The sequence below is a fragment of the Pristiophorus japonicus genome, chromosome 7 (genome assembly GCF_044704955.1).
Source record: "Pristiophorus japonicus isolate sPriJap1 chromosome 7, sPriJap1.hap1, whole genome shotgun sequence".
Classification (NCBI taxonomy): Eukaryota; Metazoa; Chordata; class Chondrichthyes; family Pristiophoridae; genus Pristiophorus; species Pristiophorus japonicus.
This window is the reverse complement of record NC_091983.1, coordinates 160,575,652-160,596,853: the sequence shown is the minus strand read 5'-3', so window position 1 is coordinate 160,596,853 and position 21,202 is coordinate 160,575,652. Positions and strand designations below refer to the sequence as shown.

General features: G+C 44.0%; 1 protein-coding gene across 4 annotated transcripts in view; it reads right to left on the bottom strand.

Annotated features, from left to right (window-relative positions):
- map3k5 (mitogen-activated protein kinase kinase kinase 5) overlaps positions 1-21,202 on the bottom strand; it is a 301,679-nt gene that overhangs the window by 256,927 nt on the left and 23,550 nt on the right. For 2 of the 4 annotated variants that reach the window (XM_070885460.1, XM_070885463.1), the window contains exon 1: positions 7,939-8,631. The exons of 1 other annotated variant lie outside the window; for it this stretch is intronic. In XM_070885460.1, coding sequence (XP_070741561.1) covers positions 7,939-8,323 — 385 coding nt within the window. In that variant the 5' untranslated portion in view covers positions 8,324-8,631. Of the gene's footprint in view, positions 1-7,640; positions 7,916-7,938; positions 8,632-21,202 lie in introns of those variants that run through there. One more of the 4 variants, XM_070885462.1, reaches the window with a different exon arrangement.

Genomic DNA, 21,202 nt, shown 5'->3' with positions numbered 1-21,202 from the left:
TTAAGCAACCCCCATCATTCACTTTGTGGAGCGGAGCCACTGAATGGCTAGGTTCAATAGGAACTTCATTGGTGGAAGGTTTAATTCTATTTGTTGTAATTATTTTACTTTTATATTGTTTGTTTATGTTGATTAAATGTTGTTGCAACCAGGCGGCTGTAGCTGCTGTCCCGCATGGGAGACACCTTGCAGGTCCCAGCAGATCGTCTGTAAGTGGCACAGGGGTATGTTATGCTTAAGGGAAGGTTGTTTACTGGTTGAATTAAGATATTGATTTGGATTAAATTGGAATAAGGTTAATTAACCTACTAAAACCAGACTTCCATTGTGGTCACGATGGAACTCGGGTTGGTGTAAATTTGTGTGGAAGCTACTAGTCCGGACATGTGGCGAAACACATCAACAAATTTTAGAAGGAAACTCGATTAACATGTATGTAATTATTTTGTAGAATGTTTAACCAGTGATAGCTGATGTTTTATGATTCAGTTTGTGAAAGAATCAAAGGGGGGATTGATAGAGAATTCAAGCTCTGCAGCCTGGCTGCAGTTTTGAAAGAACACAGACCACATTGCATTAAGTCATCAATCAACTTGACATTTTAGGACCTTGGGTAACGAGCCAATTAAAGGTTAAAAGACTATCAATTGAGCCAATAAGGTCAAAGGAGAGTTATTTTCTGTAAATTGAACCAGGTATAAGTACAGCCATTTTGGTCACGTGGTCTCAGAAGGACAAAGGCCTGGCTTAAAGCCAGAAGCTTGTTGCTGCTGCCAGAATAAAGTTACATTAAAACTACAACCGGAGTTCGTATTTCATTGGAAATTAAGAGATCTAACAATCACTAAGGAGGTGGTACTCAGTAAGATAATGGGACTAAAGGCAGATAAATCCCCTGGACCTGATGGCTTGCATCCTAGGGTCTTAAGAGAAGTCGCGGCAGGGATAGTGGATGCATTGGTTGTAATTTACCAAAATTCCCTGGATTCAGGGGAGGTCCCAGCAGATTGGAAAACTGCAAATGTAACACCCCTATTTTAAAAAGTAGGCAGACAAAAAGCAGGAAACTGTAGATCAGTTAGCCTAACATCTGTGGTCGGGAAAATGTTGGAGGAGTCTATTATAAAAGAAGCAGTAGCAGGACATTTGGAAAAGCATAATTGGGTCAGGCAGAGTCAGCATGGATTTATGAAGGGGAAGTCATGTTTGACAAATTTTCTGGAATTCTTTGAGGATGTAACGAACAGGGTGGATAAAGGGGAACCAATGGATGAGGTGTATTTGGACTTCCAGAAGGCATTCAATAAGGTGCCACATAAAAGGTTACTGCACAAGATAAAAGTTCACAGGTTTGGACTAATATATTACCATGGATAGAGGACTGGCTAACAGAAAACAGAGGGTCGGGATAAATGGTTCATTCTCTGGCAACCAATAACTAGTGGGGTGCCGCAGGGATCAGTGCTGGGACCCCAACTATTTACAATCTATATTAACGACTTGGAAGAAGGGACTGAGTGTAACGTAGCCAAGTTTGCTGACGATACAAAGATGGGAGAAAAAGCAGTGTGTGAGGAGGACACAAAAAATCTGCAAAAGGCATAGACAGGTTAAGTGATTCGGCAAACATTTGGCAGATGGAGTATAATGTTGGAAAGAGAGAGATTTTGCACTTTGGCATTAAAAAAAAACTGAGCGTTTTAACCCGAGCCCCACGCGGTTGAGTTGACTAAGAACCTCCTCCAGGTTCTGCAGGTGCTTGACGGTGTCTCGACCTGTAACCAAGATGTCGTCCTGGAAGACCATGGTGCGCAGGGCCGGCTTCAGCAAGCTTTCCATGTTCCTCTGGAATATTGCCGCGACCGATCGAATCCCAAACGGGCATCTGTTGTAAATGAAGAGATCTTTGTGTGTGTTGATGCAGGTGAGGCCTTTCGATGATTCCTCCAGCTCCTGCGTCATATAGGCCGAGGTCAAGTCCAGCTTCGTAAATGTTTTCCCTCCCGCCAGCGTCGTAACTAGGTCGTCTGCCTTCGGTAGCGGGTATTGATCCTGCAGTGAGAAGTGATTGATAATTACTTTGTAATCACCACAGATTCTGACGGTGCCGTCTCCCTTGTGGATTGGCACAATCGGACTGGCCCACTCTTTGAATTCGATCAGTAAAATGATGCCCTCTTATTGCAGCCTGTCCAGTTCGATCTCCATACCCTCGCTCATCATGTAAGGTACTGCTCTCACCTGGTGATGGATGGGTCACGCTCCCAGTATCAGGTGGATCTGCATTTTTGCTCCTTGGAACTTCCCGATGCCTGGCTCAAACAGCGAGGGGAACCCGCTTCGGACCTGGGCACAAGAGGTGTTGTCGACGGACGAAAGTGCTTGGACGTCGTCCCAGTTCCAGCGTATCTTTCCCAGCCAGCTCCTGCTGAACAGCGTGGGGCCATCGCCCGGTACCACCCAGAGGGGTAACTCATGCACCGCTCCATCATGGGAGACCTTTACGGTAGCACTGCCGATTACGGGAATCAATTCCTTTGTGTACGTTCTCAGTTTAGTACGAATGGGAGTCAGAACTGGCCTTGAGGCCTTGCTGCACCACAATTTATCGAAAGTCTTTTTGCTCATTATGGACTGGCTTGCGCCCATGTCCAGCTCCATGGACACTGTGAGTCCATTTAATTCAACCTTCAGCATTATCGGGGGCCACTGTGGTAAATGTGTGCACTCCATACACATCTGCCTCCTCGGTCTGAGGCTCTGGTTCGTCATGATCCACCGTGGATCTGTCCTCCTCTGCAACATGGTGGTTTGCAGGATTAACAGGGTTTGCAGCTCACCTGCACATACGTTGGAGGTGTCCCATTGTTCCACAGCCCTTGTAAATGTATCCTTTGAAGCGGCATGAATGGAAACAATGATCACCCCCGCAGCGTCAACAAGGTGTTAATGGCCTTATATTCACCACCCTTGATGGTGGACTCGGAGTCATCTGCGGACATACAGCTGCAGGTGTGCAAGTCCTGCCCTGTACATTTCGATTCGAAAACAATGTTATTTTGTTCACAGTACTTGCAGCAGCACTCGTGTGCTGAGAAATTTGTTTGATATTGTCACTGGTGGCGATAAACACCTGGGCTATCGCTATGGCTTTATTCAAGGTTAGGGTCTCTACAGTCAAAAGTTTGCGAAGTATTACTTCATGGCCAATGCCAAGTACAAAGAAGTCCCTGAGCATGTGTTCCTTCAAATTCGCAATGTCCTGCAAGGCGCCTTAGCAAAACAGCACAATAGTTTTTTAGTCAATTTCTTTACTATTAGCTATGACAGTTAACAAAATCTGATTTTTCTTTTTTCATTCACCCCCAGCCATAGGATATTCAATGTAAACATGAGTGGGAGTAAATAGCAGACTAATGCTCCATTCACTGTCCTGCCTCTTACTACAGCAGCAGAGTGTGGTAAATGATATATTGGTCCAGATTTTGCGAAGGTGATCATCGCGAAACTGTCAGCGTTCGCCGTCATTGGCCCTCTGAAATGGAAACTTCAGGATTTAGACACGTGCAGTTAAACGTGGAAATCCTGAAGTTGCCTGCTCCACCACAGGCTGCGCTGTAGAACTCCCTAGCGCAATTCAAATCATCTGAAGGATGAAAACTTTCCCTGATACATTGGAATATCCCTGTTAATAAGGCTTAACTTTTTCGGGGGGGGGGGTTTAAATAGGTGTAACTCTGTTATTAACAGTGTATTGACTGCTGAATAACCATTCTGATCTTGAAAAAATAATTTTTATATTTGTGGAATGTCAAATTTTTCTATTAATATGATTAAGAATTACATGGTTTCTAAAATATATATACATATTTTTAAGTTCATGATATTTCAGTTTCTGCAGTAATCTTATATGTAATGTCCCAATCTTTATTTCGCTCTATGAAAAATTTATAAAAAGTAAGTTCGAATTTGTGCATTTTGCTGACTGAGATTGGCGACTCAGCCTGCTTGATGACAACACTGCTGCTGTCGATTCAGTTGATTTGGCGCAAGATTCAAACAAAGTTCGGGAGAGCTGAAATCAATCCACAGAGATCACTAGATCTTTGTATGAAGATTTCTTCACCGCTGATGGCAAATTCCGGCCCATTGCTATTGATGCAGTGGGAGACAGCAGCGTTCCCAGGTTTACAGAGGCGAAGCTGCATGTTTTCTGGCTACTGGTGAGCTGAGTGCCGGGCGATTGAGAGTTTCTTTCTCATTTGTCTGTGTGCACTTGCACTCTCCAACCACTGAAGCATAAATGTGGCTTGGTGGGCGTGTGAAAAGAATCCCCATTGAATTCTTTACAAATTTCAAAACTAATCACATTATAATTAAAAAGTAAAATGGAATTTCTCAAACACGATATATGCTGCTCCATGTATATCGTTGACATCTGACACAAATAATAAAAAACTAACCTCCAGCTCTAAAGCAACTTCAACTCCAGCTTAAGCTCTCACTTTGACATCCCTTTGCCACCATTACCATTTCTGCCGCAGTTGCTATTTGTTTAAACAAGAGAGTGTGTGAAAACTTGGGGAAAATATATATGTTAAATGTTTGTCAGCTATGGCTCAGTGGGTGGCTCATTCGCCTCAAAGTCAGAAGTTTGTGGGGACTGGGAGAAATTTAGAACTCAGCAGAGGAGGACAAAGGGTTTGATTAGGGCAGGGAAAATGGAGTACGAGAAGAAGCTTGCAGGGAACATTAAGGTGGATTGCAAAAGTTTCTATAGGTATGTAAAGAGAAAAAGGTTAGTAAAGACAAACGTAGGTCCCCTGCAGTCAGAATCAGGGGAAGTCATAACGGGGAACAAAGAAATGGCAGACCAATTGAACAAGTACTTTGGTTCGGTATTCACTAAGGAGGATACAAACAACCTTCCGGATATAAAAGGGGTCAGAGGGTCTAGTAAGGAGGGGGAACTGAAGGAAATCTTTATTAGTCGGGAAATTGTGTTGGGGAAATTGATGGGATTGAAGGCCGATAAATTCCCAGGGCCTGATGGACTGCATCCCAGAGTACTTAAGGAGGTGGCCTTGGAAATAGCGGATGCATTGACAGTCATTTTCCAACATTCCATTGACTCTGGATCAGTTCCTATGGAGTGGAGGGTAGCCAATGTAACCCCACTTTTTAAAAAAGAAGGGAGAGAGAAAGCAGGGAATTATAGACCGGTCAGCCTGACCTCAGTAGTGAGTAAATTGATGGAATCAATTATTAAGGATGTCATAGCAGTGCATCTGGAAAATGGTGACATGATAGGTCCAAGTCAGCATGGATTTGTGAAAGGGAAATCATGCTTGACAAATCTTCTGGAATTTTTTGAGGATGTTTCCAGTAAAGTGGACAAAGGAGAACCAGTTGATGTGGTATATTTGGACTTTCAGAAGGCTTTCGACAAGGTCCCACACAAGAGATTAATGTGCAAAGTTAAAGCACATGGGATTGGGGGTAGTGTGCTGACGTGAATTGAGAACTGGTTGTCAGACAGGAAGCAAAGAGTAGGAGTAAATGGGTACTTTTCAGAATGGCAGGCAGTGACTAGTGGGGTGCCGCAAGGTTCTGTGCTGGGGCCCCAGCTGTTTACATTGTACATTAATGATTTAGACGAGGGGATTAAATGCAGTATCTCCAAATTTGCGGATGACACTAAGTTGGGTGGCAGTGTGAGCTGCGAGGAGGATGCTATGAGGCTGCAGAGTGACTTGGATAGGTTAGGTGAGTGGGCAAATGCATGGCAGATGAAGTATAATGTGGATAAATGTGAGGTTATCCACTTTGGTGGTAAAAACAGAGAGACAGACTATTATCTGAATGGTGACAGATTAGGAAAAGGGAAGGTGCAACGAGACCTGGGTGTCATGGTACATCAGTCATTGAAGGTTAGCATGCAGGTGCAGCAGGCGGTTAAGAAAGCAAATGGCATGTTGGCCTTCATAGCGAGAGGATTTGAATACAGGGGCAGGGAGGTGTTGCTACAGTTGTACAGGGCCTTGGTGAGGCCACACCTGGAGTATTGTGTACAGTTTTGGTCTCCTAACTTGAGGAAGGACATTCTTGCTATTGAGGGAGTGCAGCGAAGATTCACCAGACTGATTCCCGGGATGGTGGGACTGACCTATCAAGAAAGACTGGATCAACTGGGCTTGTATTCACTGGAGTTCAGAAGAATGAGAGGGGACCTCATAGAAACGTTCAAAATTCTGACGGGTTTAGACAGGTTAGATGCAGGAAGAATGTTCCCAATGTTGGGGAAGTCCAGAACCAGGGGTCACAGTCTAAGGATAAGGGGTAAGCCATTTAGGACCGAGATGAGGAGAAACTTCTTCACCCAGAGAGTGGTGAACCTGTGGAATTCTCTACCACAGAAAGTAGTTGAGGCCAATTCACTAAATATATTCAAAAGGGAGTTAGATGAAGTCCTTACTACTCGGGGGATCAAGGGTTATGGCGAGAAAGCAGGAAGGGGGTACTGAAGTTTCATGTTCAGCCATGAACTCATTGAATGGCGGTGCAGGCTAGAAGGGCTGAATGGCCTGCTACTGCACCTATTTTCTATGTTTCTATGTTTCCAGAGAATTAAGCATTCAAATCTAGGCTGACACTCCAGTGCCGTGCTGAGGGAGAGCTGCACTGTCAGAGGTGTCTTTTTACGGATTTGACATTAAATCGAGGCCCGTCTGCTCTCAGGTGGATGTGAAAGATCCCATAGGATTTTTTCAAAGGAGAGCAGTGGAGTTACCCCCAGTGTCCTGCTCAATATTTATCCCTTAATCACAAAAAGATCAACTGGTCATTAGCACATTGCTGTATGTGGGAGCTTGCTGTGCGCAAATTGGCTGCCGCGTTTCTACATTACAACAATGACTACACTTCAAAAGTACTTCATTGGCTGTAAAACACTTTGGGACATCATAAAAGGCGCTACAGAAATTTAGTATGTTTTTAAGTCAGAAAAAGCACCATTTAAAGAGGAGCCCAGCAGTCTAACCAGTCTAAACCCACAACGTCCAACTGCAGTCACGGATCAGTATCACTCAGGCAAACACAGCTGAACCTCACAGTATATTGATTTAACTGCAAGCAGTGTTCTGTTACCTCTATAGCTCTATCGACATGGCACACAACCCAATGGTACACACTTGTTTTAAATCTGGATTAAGGACAGAAACAAAAATGGCATGGTTCCAACCACAACGTGTAATAACATTGAAGCAACTTCATATACCAGCACTACAAAAAATAATTGAGAATATTTTGCCAAAAGTTCGGTCATAGTTTCATTAATTTCCAGCACAAATACAGGGTGCCTTGAACACAATGTTACTGAACAGACTGCAATGTATCACAATTGATGAATCTGCGCCTGGTGTATTTGCTACACATTACACCATCGTACCGAGCGTGAGTATTACTGAACATTCAGGCTATGCACAGAACATCTAACAACAAGTTTAAACAAACACTGGTTCAATTCTTAATCTTTCTTAGTGATCAACACCACTCAAGTTATAGTTATGAGAGTGTACTTTACAACAAAGCAGAGCTACACAGCCAGACTCACAGAAAGTGTCAAGTGAATCAACACCAACCTTGTCTCTTTTAAATGAGATGCTGCTTTAAGTTTTCATTTCCTGCTTATTTTGCGCGATATAACGCGCCGAATGAAGTTGTCTATCCAAGCACTCAACCGTGAATCAGTTACAGTCTGGATAAGGTTTAAAAAGTCACATTTGTTGGTACTTTGCCTCCAATTTCACCAGAACAGCGAGACACACCAAATAGAACAGCAGGGGGACACTAGTCCATAGCAAGTATTGCAGCAGCTCTGAGCTGCAATCGTGGACAGCGGTTCGCTGCAGCCTGGTGTCCTTCCATCTCTCGCCTTACCTGCGTTGTAAAAATAGTCCAAGACTGCGGTCTCGCCGAAGTCCAGCTTCTCGAACGGCACGGTCTGCAGGGAAGCGCTGACATTCTCGCACGCCTCCCTCAAACACTGCAAAGCCAGGCTCTCGGCCAGCTGCAGCTGAGCCGCCTCGTTCACCACATAGACAACCGTGGTTGGTCGGTTCTTGAGTCGAGCCGCCGGCACCAAGGAGGGCGCCGAAGCGGCCGCCGTATGATCCTGCCAATAGGTGCCGGCCGGGACGCTGCTGCCGGGGCTGGTGGTGAAAGTGGCCGGGGAGAGGAGCGGCACCGGGATGGCCAAGGCGCCACCGTCGCCTTCAGCGACTGCCTTAGCCGCGGCTGCTGCCTCCTTCTTGTCCAGGCTCATGTTCAGAGCGGGGCTCCTGCACTCGCTGCCTTCAGCAATACTGTTCCCGCCGCTCGTCTCGCTACAGCGTAGCAGCCGGGCTTCCTCTCGCCCACATGGGAGACTTCAAACAATCGCTCCTCGGTTCTCCCTCTGCATCTTCTATTTCCGGGATTGCAAAGAAATTACATTAATTTTTTTTTTAATTTCAAACTCGCGACACAGCACTGGACTCCGAACAGTGATGTTCATATACAGCATTTCATCCGTTTAACACTGTGTGTGTATCCCACTCACAAACACAAGCCAGTCAGTCCCAAGTCTAGGTTTAGGGGCCGTCCGATTACCAAAATAGGACAACATCCAACCCGGTGGCCGACTGCAGTACACCAAGAGAAGGAGGCGTGGGGAGAGGACAGTGCAGCAGAAGCTGTGCAAATACTCCGCCGCTCAACATGCCCTGCGTGGGATTTTTTAAACATTCGCGTCATTCTTAAAAATTGCTTCTTTATTGCAGCTTTTCTTTTTACTTTTACAGAGTTACAAATATGAAATGGTTGGGTTATATTGTATCTTATTTTTAAAGGAAATATACAAATACGTTTCTCATCGGGAACTGTAACTCAACCAGAAACGTCAATATTTGCACGACCTATTTATGAACGCTCCCACCCTTTCGGTGTTTGGGCTGAATTCCTGAAGTACTTCGTCAAAAAATCCTTGGTTATTTGATTCCAAACTAAGATGATTTCGGCCCCAATTTCTTCCGTCCTCCTGATCTCCCGCAGACTTGATTTCCTGCTGGAACCTAGTTCTGTCGGCGATGCCTCAACCAAGTAACCATTCTTCCCGTGAAAAGTTAGATAGTGTTGCCAGGCCATTCAATCATGGGGCAATTACTCCTAAGTTACTTTTCCACTCCCGAACCCAGGGACACTGGTGGGAATTTTAGAACCGCCTACTGCTAAAGTGGCTGAGATCAGATCACTCAGCATGAATCCGGATATCATTTGGAACCTTGCTGATCGGTATAGCTCATCTGTTCGCTGGAGCCAGGAGGGAATAACTTAAACACTTCTATACTGACACTTTTGAGCATAACTTGTTAAAATAGTTTAGGGGTACTTACAGTCTGACTGATCTTAAGTGAACCAGACCACAGCATCAAAATTGGGTGGACTGGTATAGCCTGACTCTTATAAGTCATCCTCAAATAGAGCGCTTGCATTGGGAGTCTCGAGTCAGGCATGCGGACGATGTGGCCCACCCAACAGAGCTGATCGAGTGTGGTCAGTGCTTCGATGCTGGGGATGTTGGCCTGATCGAGAATACTGACGTTGGTGCATCTATCCTCCCAATGGGTTCACAGGATCTTGCAGAGGCAGCGTTGGTGGTATTTCTCCAGTGCTTTGAGGTGTCTACTGTATATGGTCCATGTCTCTGAGCCATATAGGAGGGCAGGTGTCACTACTACCCTGTAGACCACAAGCTTGTTAAGGTCCTGGTCTTCGAACACTCTCTTCCTCAGGTGACCGAAGGCTGCGCTGGCGCACTGGAGGCAGTGTTGGATCTCGTCATCGATGCTGATAGTAGGCCCTTGCCGATAGTAGGCTCCCGAGGTATGGAAAATGGTCAGGCGCTCTATTCGGAACTCCTACACGGCAGGCGAGCCCCAGGTGGGCAGAGGAAACGTTTCAAGGACAACCTCAAAGCCTCCTTGATAAAGTGCACCGGCACCTGGGAATCCCTGGCCCAAGACCGTCCTAAGTGGAAGAAGAGCATCCGGGAGGGCGCTGAGCACCTCGAGTCTTGTCGCTGAGAGCATGAGGAGGACAAGCGCAGGCAGAGGAAAAACCAGACTCCCCACCCACCCTTTCCTTCAACGACTGTTTGTCCCACCTGTGACAAAGACTGTAATTCCCATATTGGACTGCACAGTCACCTGAGAACTCATTTTTGGAGTGGTAGCAAGTCTTCCTCGATTTCGAGGGACTGCCTATGATGATGATAAGTCATCCTCGACTCCGAGGGACTGCCTAAGAAGAAGAAGACATTCCTGTATAGGATACACGTAAAAGCTTGTCTGATTTGTGATCCCTATCTTACCTCCACCCTTGAACTCATCACACTGCTGAAAAAAACCTTTCTTTATTTTGCCAATATTATTATGGTCAGTGTTCCTCTGACTTTGTCCAACATCTCCCTTCTGCAGTCCATCTCTGGAACTACTGTCTCTTGGTTCCACTTATCTCCATCACAATGCAACTGCTACTCCTCATGGTCACCTCTGATGCACCCCAGAGATCCATCCTTCGTCTCCTCCATTGCACTATTTACATACTACCCCTTGGTGATATCTAGAAGTGTGAAGTAACCTTCCACATGTTGGCAACATTTAGCTCCAACTTTCTACCTTCTCCATTGATACAAAAGCTGTTGCTACACTGTCCAACTGCCTGTTGGAGATCAAGACCTCTATGAGCAAACATTTACTCCAGCTTGATGGCAGGAATAATGAAGTCATCCTCCGTGATGCCATCCTCATTGGCTCCTGCCAGCACCTATGCTTCTGGCCCAGATTCCTTCACCTTCCCCGGCTGCCACCACAGGTTCAGGCTTTGGAGAGCTACTTGACCCTGGGCCCAGCCTCCATACCCACATTTATTCTACCAAGACCACATTCTTTTCCCTCTGCAGCAATGCCCACATCCAGTCCCATCTCCCATTCAACATAGCTGAAACTTTATAGACCATGCCTTCATCACCTCAAAGCTTCACTTATGTAATACCATCCAACTGGTATTCCTGCAAGTTACAACTTATTGAAAATACCATAGCCTGTATTTTCACCCACATAAAGTCCCACCACCCTTCTCCATCCTGTGTCCAAAAGAATGGACTTCAAAATTCTTGACTTCGCTTTCAAATCCCTCAGTGGTTTTACCCTCCAGCCCATGTCCTCTCCATTTCTCTAATGCTGGGTTACGCTTTATCCCCAGTCCCTCAGAAATGATGGCCCTGTGCTCTGAAACTCCCTTGCTAATTCTCTCTCTGCCTTGCCAACTACATCGCTACCTTCAAAAGCCCACTCAATGCCCATCTCTTCAACCTCAAAACTGTAGAAATCATCACAGTCTTTCTCCTACAATTTTCAGGCTTTAAAAATTAAAAACTTTGCATCACCTAGACATTATTTCTTGATTTACCTTAGCTTCTCCATTACTCTTTTCAATCTTGGTGATGTAATGCACTAGAACATAAGAACATAAGAAATATGAGCAGGGATAGGCCATTTGGCCCCTCGAGCCTGCTCCGCCATTTAATAAGATCATGCCTGATCTGATCATGGAATCAGCTCCACTTCCCTGCACGCTCCCCATAAACCTTTATTCCCTTATCGCTCAAAGCTCGGGGGTCGCGTAACTATTTAGCTATATGGCTGTTCTTCTTGGTTTCTCAATTTTAACAAATTTCCAGTGAATTCCTACACACCACTCTTACTCCAAACTGCCACCCACCCCCCAAAAAACACTGCTGTTGTCTTTCCAGTTCTTCTTATCCATAATTCACTGATTTTTAAAAACACACTGCACATCCAACAAGCAAAATATATAATAAAATTTTTTTATATCTTTCTTTCCTTAAACTATAATCTTCCTTGTTTTCTTACATATCCAGGTGGCAGTATGTTTTACTTCAGAAATAAAACTCCTATAAACAAGAAACATAAGATATTATAATTTTTAAGACACAACTATTTTGATCAACAATTGTTTATTCTTCGGCTAGGATATATAGAGTTGGTAGATAATCATTTTATTACATAATTTAGTTGGCATTTGGGGAGAGTCCATGATATTGCAAGTTGTACATGGTTTGTTGAAGGAAGTGGGCTTCGTGGGCTGAATGACCTTTCTTATATTTACATTTTGTTATCACTGTGTAATGCAGAGGAATTAGTACATTTTGGAAATTTTTAAAAAACGTTTGATTATTTGTTTCAAAGTATAATTGGTCATATATATTCTGAAAAAAATTGCAGTATGTCTTCTCTGCAAATGTATGTATGTAATGTAATCATTTTCATTTCATTGAGTTTATATCAAAAAAGTGGGATCACCAACTTTTTCAGTCCATTTTCAAGATTATGATTTTTCCCATCAGGTATTTATAACTATGGAGATCAAGTTCATTAGTGTAGTTTGCAATACGCTATACTTAGTAAGCATTGAAAATTCAATTAAATTGAAGGAAATTAAGATTTTTCATGTATGAACTCCACTTAAATTATACATGATTCCAACATAAGTAAATATTATGGATCCCTCCCAAGCCCTCCTTTAGCTAAATTAGAAACACCAATGTAAAATACAACTTGCGGCTGTAATTAGGAATTTTAGCTACACATAAAATGAATTGTCATTTATTTTCAGACTACAGTTATTTTGCTTTAACAATCTCATATTTTTGTGTGAATAGTTTTTTAAAAGACTAGAAACGAGAGAATAATTAACATAAGTAGGATGCTGAGTCAGATTGTAATAACTTCTAACACATTCCATGACATTAAACAAATTAATGATGTTGGGCAATCCAAAAGAGGATTAATAATTTGTGAACAATTGATAACTTTTAAGATACCCCACGTATTTTCAACATTTAGTAAATTGAACTTTAAAAATTGCTGTCATCAGTTCATCTTCATTCATAAAACAGCAGCATGGGACAATGTTCTCATTTGTATAAATGAACTCTTTGTCGGTCATGCATGCTCCATATGTTGCCATGGATTGCAATATAATAAAAAACACATGTATGAAGGATAATCTAACCATCAGTTAGTTGCTATACTAAGTTAGTTACCGATCTCCTGCCATTCATCTTCCCAGTACATCATTCGCACAAAGTCGGAGCATGGTTGACTAAATCCTGACAACGTTTATGATTATATGTGTAATTAGCTAGATTGTTACTAAAGCAACTGTTCATTCCCCCAACCCCCTTCAATTTTTTTCAGGTTTCTCCTTTTCCTCTCCTCTTCAAGCACTGGCTATCATTTAAGTTTAGTTCTATAGGTGATGACTGCCCCCTGTTCTGTCATTATTCTGTGAGCCTAGACAATGGCTGTATGCTGGCTTGTCAAATAGGGGGCCTTTTTCAGAGCTCAATCCTGTTCTCATCCAATGTCCACATGTTCACTTTACATCAGGACCATTGATGAGCAATCATGAGCAAAAAGCTATGCTGATTTCCCCCTCTCTAGTCCAGGGTCATTGAGGCCAATTGCAGTCCTCCAACTGCTGCCTTGGAAGAGATCAGTTTATCCGTGTAAATTAAAAATTGAAGCTGGGCAATTTTAAATGTATAATGCTTAGTGATACATGTGCCCTTACTCACTGGACTCTCATGGAGCTCAAAGCATTTATTTATATTATCAAAGTACAGAAGTAAGGGGGAATCATCATGAGGCTGCAGTTCATAATATGATCCAATCATACAAACACATGAAATTGACAGGCAGTGAATGATCAGCTGGTCCATCAAGCCTGCAACTATGAATCAAAAATGTTTTCATAAAAGGGAAGTGTGTTTTACAGAACTGGCTCATAAGAAGAGAGATGTTCTGCTAAAGTGTGCTGGATCAATAGAATGCCCCTCAACATTATAAATTAATATATCTGAATACTTACTGGTGTTTTTCACTCATTTTTAATTATTGTGTTGAACTGATGAAATGAGGAGATCTGGCAGAAGGCATTTTGTAGAGTTTTCTCTAATGTGATATTATGAATGGAGATAGCTAACCTCAGCCTATTGTTTCTATTAGAGATGCCAGAGGCGTGGAACTTCTGTACAAAATATCCATTCTCATTCTAGCTCTTATCAACAGTTCTGAAGTATAAAGGACTGAGATAAGGGTCAACCAAAAGATACAATACCTTCATAATTATAGAACAATTCAGCAGGATATAGTCCCTCTTTAAAACTACAAGTTAGGGATAGTTTGAGGAACTATGTTTCATGTGGAACACTTCCCCCACTATTGGCAGGATGAATCGGAATCTTGAGCCATATGTTTCATTTTCCATTCATGGTGTCATATCAGAAAAAACATTGGTAAGTGTACAAATCTCTTATTACAATATTTGCAACCATGTGAAAACTCAGTCGACTCCTTGATCATCTCTTTGAATTTCATATAATGTATTTGTAAAGAATTATCTAATAAATGACTGTGCCTGCTTTCTTTTCAGTTTTCATTTTTTGCAGTAGTAATTGTGTTACAGATTCAGCTACTGCCAAGTTTAATTCACAGTATTTTCTTGAGATTGCTTATGTTGGCAGATCACTTGGATGTTTTTGGCTGGCCATCCCAAGCCACCTGAAAATGCTAACTGTATACAAGCTGCTTGAGCTCTTGATATTGGTTTAAAGGCAGCGTATTTACTTCTACTACCAAACATGCAGGATGGATATTTTGTTATTTAGCTTTATGCATTTAACCAAAACAAAATGTGAATAACTGTTTTTGTAAACAAAGATTCATCCAGAGTACAGATTACTGTAGTTATAAAAGTTATGGGCTTGAGACAATCATTGATCCAGACATTAAGTGACAAACTACTTATTATGAGCTTGCAACAAAAGTATTGTTTGGTATTACTAAGCACTGAGGGGGTAGATTTGAACTATTTTAACTCAGTTCTGGCTCAGTTGGTAGCACAATGCCTCCGAGTCGGGAGGTTGTGCGTTCAAGTCCCAACCCAGGCATTGATTGTGCAGCACTGTTAGATGTACTGTCTTTCAGCAATAGGTGTATCATCATCATCATAGGCAGACCTTCGAAACGAGGATGACTTTACAGGTATTTCAATGAAGGATCTAATATTCCAGATCCTGAACTACATCCTGAAGATGCCTGTGCGTGGATTTTTTTTAACGTGGGGTGGCCGTTGCACACCAGCCACCACACGGGCTTGACAGTGGCAAGGGTTATCCAAGACGACTGGAGACTTGCTCTACTGCACAGACCTAGTGCGCACACATATCGCAGTGTGGGCTGACCCCGCCTCGCCTCTTCTGGCCCCGAACTCACGCCTCTCCTGGGCCTCGATCATGTCCCTCTACAGTCTCTCACCATTCCTTTGCCCTGATCTTGCTGCTCTTGCTGTACCTGCCCATGCTCCAATCACCGACCTGGACCTTGATGACGCCACTCTTCACTGCCATTTCCCTCCTGCACCAGCTTGCGCTGCTCCCTGAAGTAGTATACCTCCACGCTGCTCCAAGGCCGTCACACCTCCGCTCCTTTTATGGCCCTGACCCGCTGCTGGTTTTCTCACACAGGTCGGGGCCTCCATGCTGCTAGGTGTATCAGTGATCTATTGTATTACTGTTGGTTATGAGCGGAATTTCAGCGTTACCAGAATTGCAATCAAGTTGTCAGTGCTTCAGTGTGTTACTATTAGTTAATGATGGAATCAAAGTTCCTTCCACCGCTGATGTGGAAAACAGAAATGTCACATTGGTGCAATTTGGGGCGAAAACATATTTGGGGCAGAGTAGGATGAGTTTTACTTTTAGTTGTCTGTGCTATGCTTGACCCAGGGACACTTGATACCAACCCTGAATGGAAAAGTATTCCATTCCTTAGCTTGAGGGGCACAAAAATTCATGACAAGAAACTTCACTTTCTGTATTTATAACTCGGCTTATATAAGCTAATTCTATATATATTCTTGTTATGAATACTTCGCCCACAAAGTTTTATTTAAGTTCTTATTACGGAAACCACCGTCAAAAGATAGAAACAAACAAGAATGTTTTGTGATCGCTTTTATTAAATAAATGGAAATTAAATGGGATGGGGTCACTGCTGCGAAGGGGAATTTTATGAGGATACATCTCCAAGGCTGTAAGTAGCACCACCCGGGAGATCCATATACCCATTCTGGAAAACTCTGGGCAATCCAAAATGGTTGGCAACGCTATGAACTTACCACTCTGCTGCCATTTTTCCTGCAGCCATCTGCTGGGCAGTCAAAATATTACTTGGTGTACCAGCATTACTTTGTTTTCCACAGTATTTTCCAAAATTTATAAAATACCTATTGAATATTTACTCCTTCATATTAAAAAAGCATAAAGCTTTGTATTTATGATGTTCAAACCAGACAGTCTTTCCCATTTTTATTCAGATCTGTATTCATCCCCTCTCTGTGCGATAGAAATCTTGGTCCCAGAATAAAAGGAAAGTGTTTTATCCTAATACGTAACTTCGTTCCCAAATCTTAAACGACTGTTTAAACAAGGTGAAGTGGCAATGTTACAAGTAATCCATTAGGAATGATGATACCTAATACTCTTGGAATGTGGCTAAACTATGGCATTTTAATGCAGCATAATACAGCTATGTCCATTGTTTGCCAAGGTTGTACACATTTTTGGGAGCCACCTAGTGTCTAAACACAAGCATGTAACGTAAAAGGAATTACAAATATGGTAAACACAACCATTGCTGATTAATGTATTACTAATGCTGTTATAGATTTTAAAAATTTCTGAACGATATGATTATTTTCTGCATCGGAATCATTAATTACACCAAATCATAATTTAATTGTGGAAGATGATAGGTGGTTTAGATAATGTCTACTAGACAATAAAGCTGGCATGGTGTTTATAATTTCATCTGAATCTCAGCCCACTCGTGGGTGTTCCTAATGTTCTGTGCTGCTAGCATATCTTTCATGGCATTGTTTACGGTGAGTCAGAGGATATGCTGTTGTATCCAGTATGACATAGAATTTATGCCGAATATTGAGGGAGTGTATTTTCAAGCTTGAATTCCATGATTGTGTGCATACATATACAACAACAACAACTTGCATTTAATGAAATTTAATGAGGCAAGACTACAATAAATTGGTTCGCCTGCCTTATTACTGCCCAAGAGGCAGCTTTCTGGTCTTACCAGAAAACAAAATTGGATGGCTTAGACGATGGTTGAAACCGTTAGGAGAGTGAGTCTGGCGAAGGGGAGGCAATTGGGAGGGAGGTGAGCGGTGGCTGGCAGCGCTCCACAGATTTAATGTGGAGTCAGGAGGAGCACGCTTGCTCCTCTGGGCTCCACAATAAGGTAAATAAAAAAGTTCAAACTTACTTTTCTGGTGGCAGCCTGCTGCAGACCTTTTCAGGAACTTTGAGTACAAAAGCAGGGAAGTTATGCTAAACCTTTATAAAGCTCTGGTTAGGCCACAACTAGAGTATTGCATCCAGTTCTAGTCATCACACTTTTGGAAGGATGTGAAGGTCCTTAAGAGGGTGTAGAGGAGATTTACAAAAATGGTTCCAGGGATGAGGAATTTTAGCGACAAGGTTAGGTTGGAGAAGCTGGGGTTGTTCTCCTTGGAGCAAAGGAGGTTGAGGGGAAATTTGATAGAGGTGTACAAGATTATGAAAGGTTTGGATAAGGTAGACAGAGAAAGGCTATTCCCATTAGCTGATGGTACAAGGACTAGTGGACACAGATTTAACATTTTGGGCAAGCGATACAGAGGGGATGTTAGGAAGAGCTTTTTTATGCAGCGAGTGGTAGTGACCTGGAATTCGCTGCCAACGAGGGTGGTGGAAGCGGAGACAATCAATGATTTCAAAGGAAATTGGACAGGCACTTGAGGGAAATAAATTTACAGGGCTACGGAAATAGAGCGGGGGAATGGGACTGACTGGATTGCTCTACGGAGAGACGGCATGAAATCGATGGGCCGAATGGCCTCCTTCCGTGACTTAATGACTCTATGGCTCTATGACCACTGGTTTGGCTGCTCGATACCTGAAAAAGAGTTGACTGCAGCATGAAAAGTGAATACTGCAGTCATGCGCAATCCAATTTTGCAAAGGGGGCCACAAACAGGCATTAGGCCTCCTGTTTGCATATGCAAAGGGCCTAATTGTTGTTTTAGGCAAGCGCCCTGGCCTACTGTGGAGAAGCCTTCCAATATATTGGGTGGCACATTTCCAGCATGGAATGAACAAGTAAATGCCATCCGCCAGATTGAATCCTAAGGCACCAGTTTTAAACAGGCAAAGTCCAATCGAATTTCTAGGCCATCAGTTATGGGCGCCTAACTCTTGGGAGAATGTCAAGGCCATGGTGAGGGTGCTGTTCCTAAGATGATACCAGAGATGATACCACTGGGGAGAGGCCATTCACCTGCTCTGAGTGTGGGAAAGCATTCACTCAGTCATCCCAACTGCTGACACACCAGCGAGTTCACACTGGGGAGAGGCCGTTCACCTGCTCTCAGTGTGGGAAGCGATTCACTGAGAAATCCAACCTGCTGAGATACCAGCGAGTTCACACTGGGGAGAGGTTGTTCACCTGCTCAGTGTGTGTGAAGGGATTCACTCAGTCATCCCACCTGCTGACACATCAGCGAGTTCACACTGGGGAGAGGCCGTTCACCTGCCCAGTGTGTGGGAAGGGATTCACTCGGTCATCCACCCTGCTGACACACCAGCGAGTTCACACTGGGGAGAGACCGTTCACCTGCTCTGTCTGTGGGGAGGGATTTACTCGGTCACCCAACCTGCTGGTACACCAACGAGTTCACACTGGGGAGAGACCGTTCACCTGCTCTCAGTGTGGGAAGCGATTCACTGAGCAATCCAACCTGCTGAGATACCAGCGAGTTCACACTGGGGAGAGGTTGTTCACCTGCTCAGTGTGTGGGAAGGGATTCACTCAATCATCCCACCTGCTGACACACCAGCAAGCTCACACTGGGGAGAGACCTTTCACCTGTAGGTGTGTGGGAAGTGATTCACTCGGTCATCCAACCTGCTGACACACCAGCGAGTTCACAAGTGACTGCAGAGTTTGGATTCTGCTGTTGTCGCTGCTGTTATTCACATCCTAATGAACTGTGTTCATCTGTTAGTTGCCGTTTGTTTCTGCTGATGTTAATAACCCTTCAACTAGGCTGGAGTTTAGCAATTTGATATTTGAAATAACAGTGTTTGTAAAGTCCTGTCCCCTCAGTACAGATTCACACGAGGCATGTAGTGAAGTCAAGGTCACTCTGGACCTGCACTTTTATTTCACAGCTCTGGAATGCTGCACTTGCCTGAGACCTGTGCTTATATACCTGTCTCTTGCAAGTGCACCCCTGGTGGTAAGGTATGCTGGTGGTTGCAGGTCATGTCTTATTACAGTCATGGAAAGCATGTTAGGATACAGTTATATATAATAATGTAAGATACATAACATCACCCTCCCCCAAGGTCTTATTGTCTTTATAGGTTCAGTCTCTCAGGTGCTCTACGCTCGAGCGTGGAGCGTCTGAGTTGTGGTTCAGTTGTTTGCCTTGGTGTCTGTTTTTCTTTGGGTGTGGTTGCTGGTATCTCGCCTGGGCTGTCTGTTTCGATTGGTGTGATTGTTGTTGACTCGCCTGGGCTGTCTGTTGGGATTGCCCTTTCCTCAGGTTGTTCCCTCTGTCTGTCCACCAGGTATGCTGCGAGTTCCACATTGTAGTCTGCCTCTGGTTCCGTAGTGTTGTTGGTAAATCTGCTTTTGACTTGGTCTACGTGCCTCCGGCAGGTCTTGCCATTGTCCATTTGTACTACCAGTAGCCTGTTTCCTTCCTTGCCCGTTACTGTTCCTGCAAGCCATTTGGGACCCCTGCCATAGTTTAGTCCAAACACTTTGTCCCCTATCTCATTCCATCTCCCCCTCGAATTTCTGTCATGGTACTCAGTCAGCTTACGGCGCTTTGCCTCAACGATTTCGTGCATGTCTGTGAGGATTAATGAGAGCCTTGTTTTTAAAGTCCTTTTCATCAACAGTTGCGCAGGGGGGATCCCAGTCAGTGAGTGCGGACGAGATCTGTATGCCAACAGCAGTCGCGACAGGAGACCCTGCAGCTTGGGACCTTGGATTTTAAACATGCCTTGTTTGATGATTTGCACTGCTCTCTCCGCCTGGCCATTGGAGGCCGGCTTGAACGGTTCCGTCTTAACGTGGTCAATTATAAAGTCTTGGAATTCTGTGCTGGTGAAGCACGAACCATTGTCACTGACCAATATGTCAGGGATTCCGTGCGTTGCAAACATGGTTGCGAGGCTCTCCACAGTGGTGGAGGTTCTGCTCGAGTTTAAAATAGTGCATTCGATCCACTTTGAAAGTACATCTACAACTACGAGGAACATTTTGCCCATGAATGGGCCCACATAGTCTACGTGCACCCGCGACCACGGTTTGGTAGGCCAGGGTCAGGGGCTCAGTGGAGCCTCCCTAGGGGCATTGCTGAGTTGGGCACAAATGGTGCACCTTTGGATGCAGCGCGCCAAGTCCGCATCAATACCAGGCCACGAGATGTGGGAAGTGGCTATGGCCTTCATGAGAACGATCCCCGGGTGCTCGCAGTGGAGCTCCCGGACAAATGCTTCTCTGCCTTCTTGTTGCAGCAGGTCTAGCTCAATCTCTACCCTTTCTCTCATCATGTACGGTACTGCTCTCGCCCTGTGAAGGATGGGTCGCACCCCTGAATTAGGTGGATCTGCACTTTTGCTCCTTGGAATTTCCTGATGCCTGGTTCGAACAGTGAAGGAAATTTGTTTAAGACCCGGGCGATAGCTCTGGGACGTTGTCCCAGTTCCAGCGTATCATTCCCAGCCAGTTCCTGCCGAGCAATATGGGACCATTGCCCGGTATCACCCAGAGTGGTAGCTTGTGCACTGCTCCATCGTAGGAGATCTTTATGACAGCACTGCCGATTACAGGAATCAGTTCTTTCGTGTAAGTTCTTAGTCTCGTGCGAACTGGTGTTAAGACTGGCCTTGAGGCCTTGTTGCACCACAACCTTTCGAAAGTCTTTTTGCCCATGATGGACTGGCTTG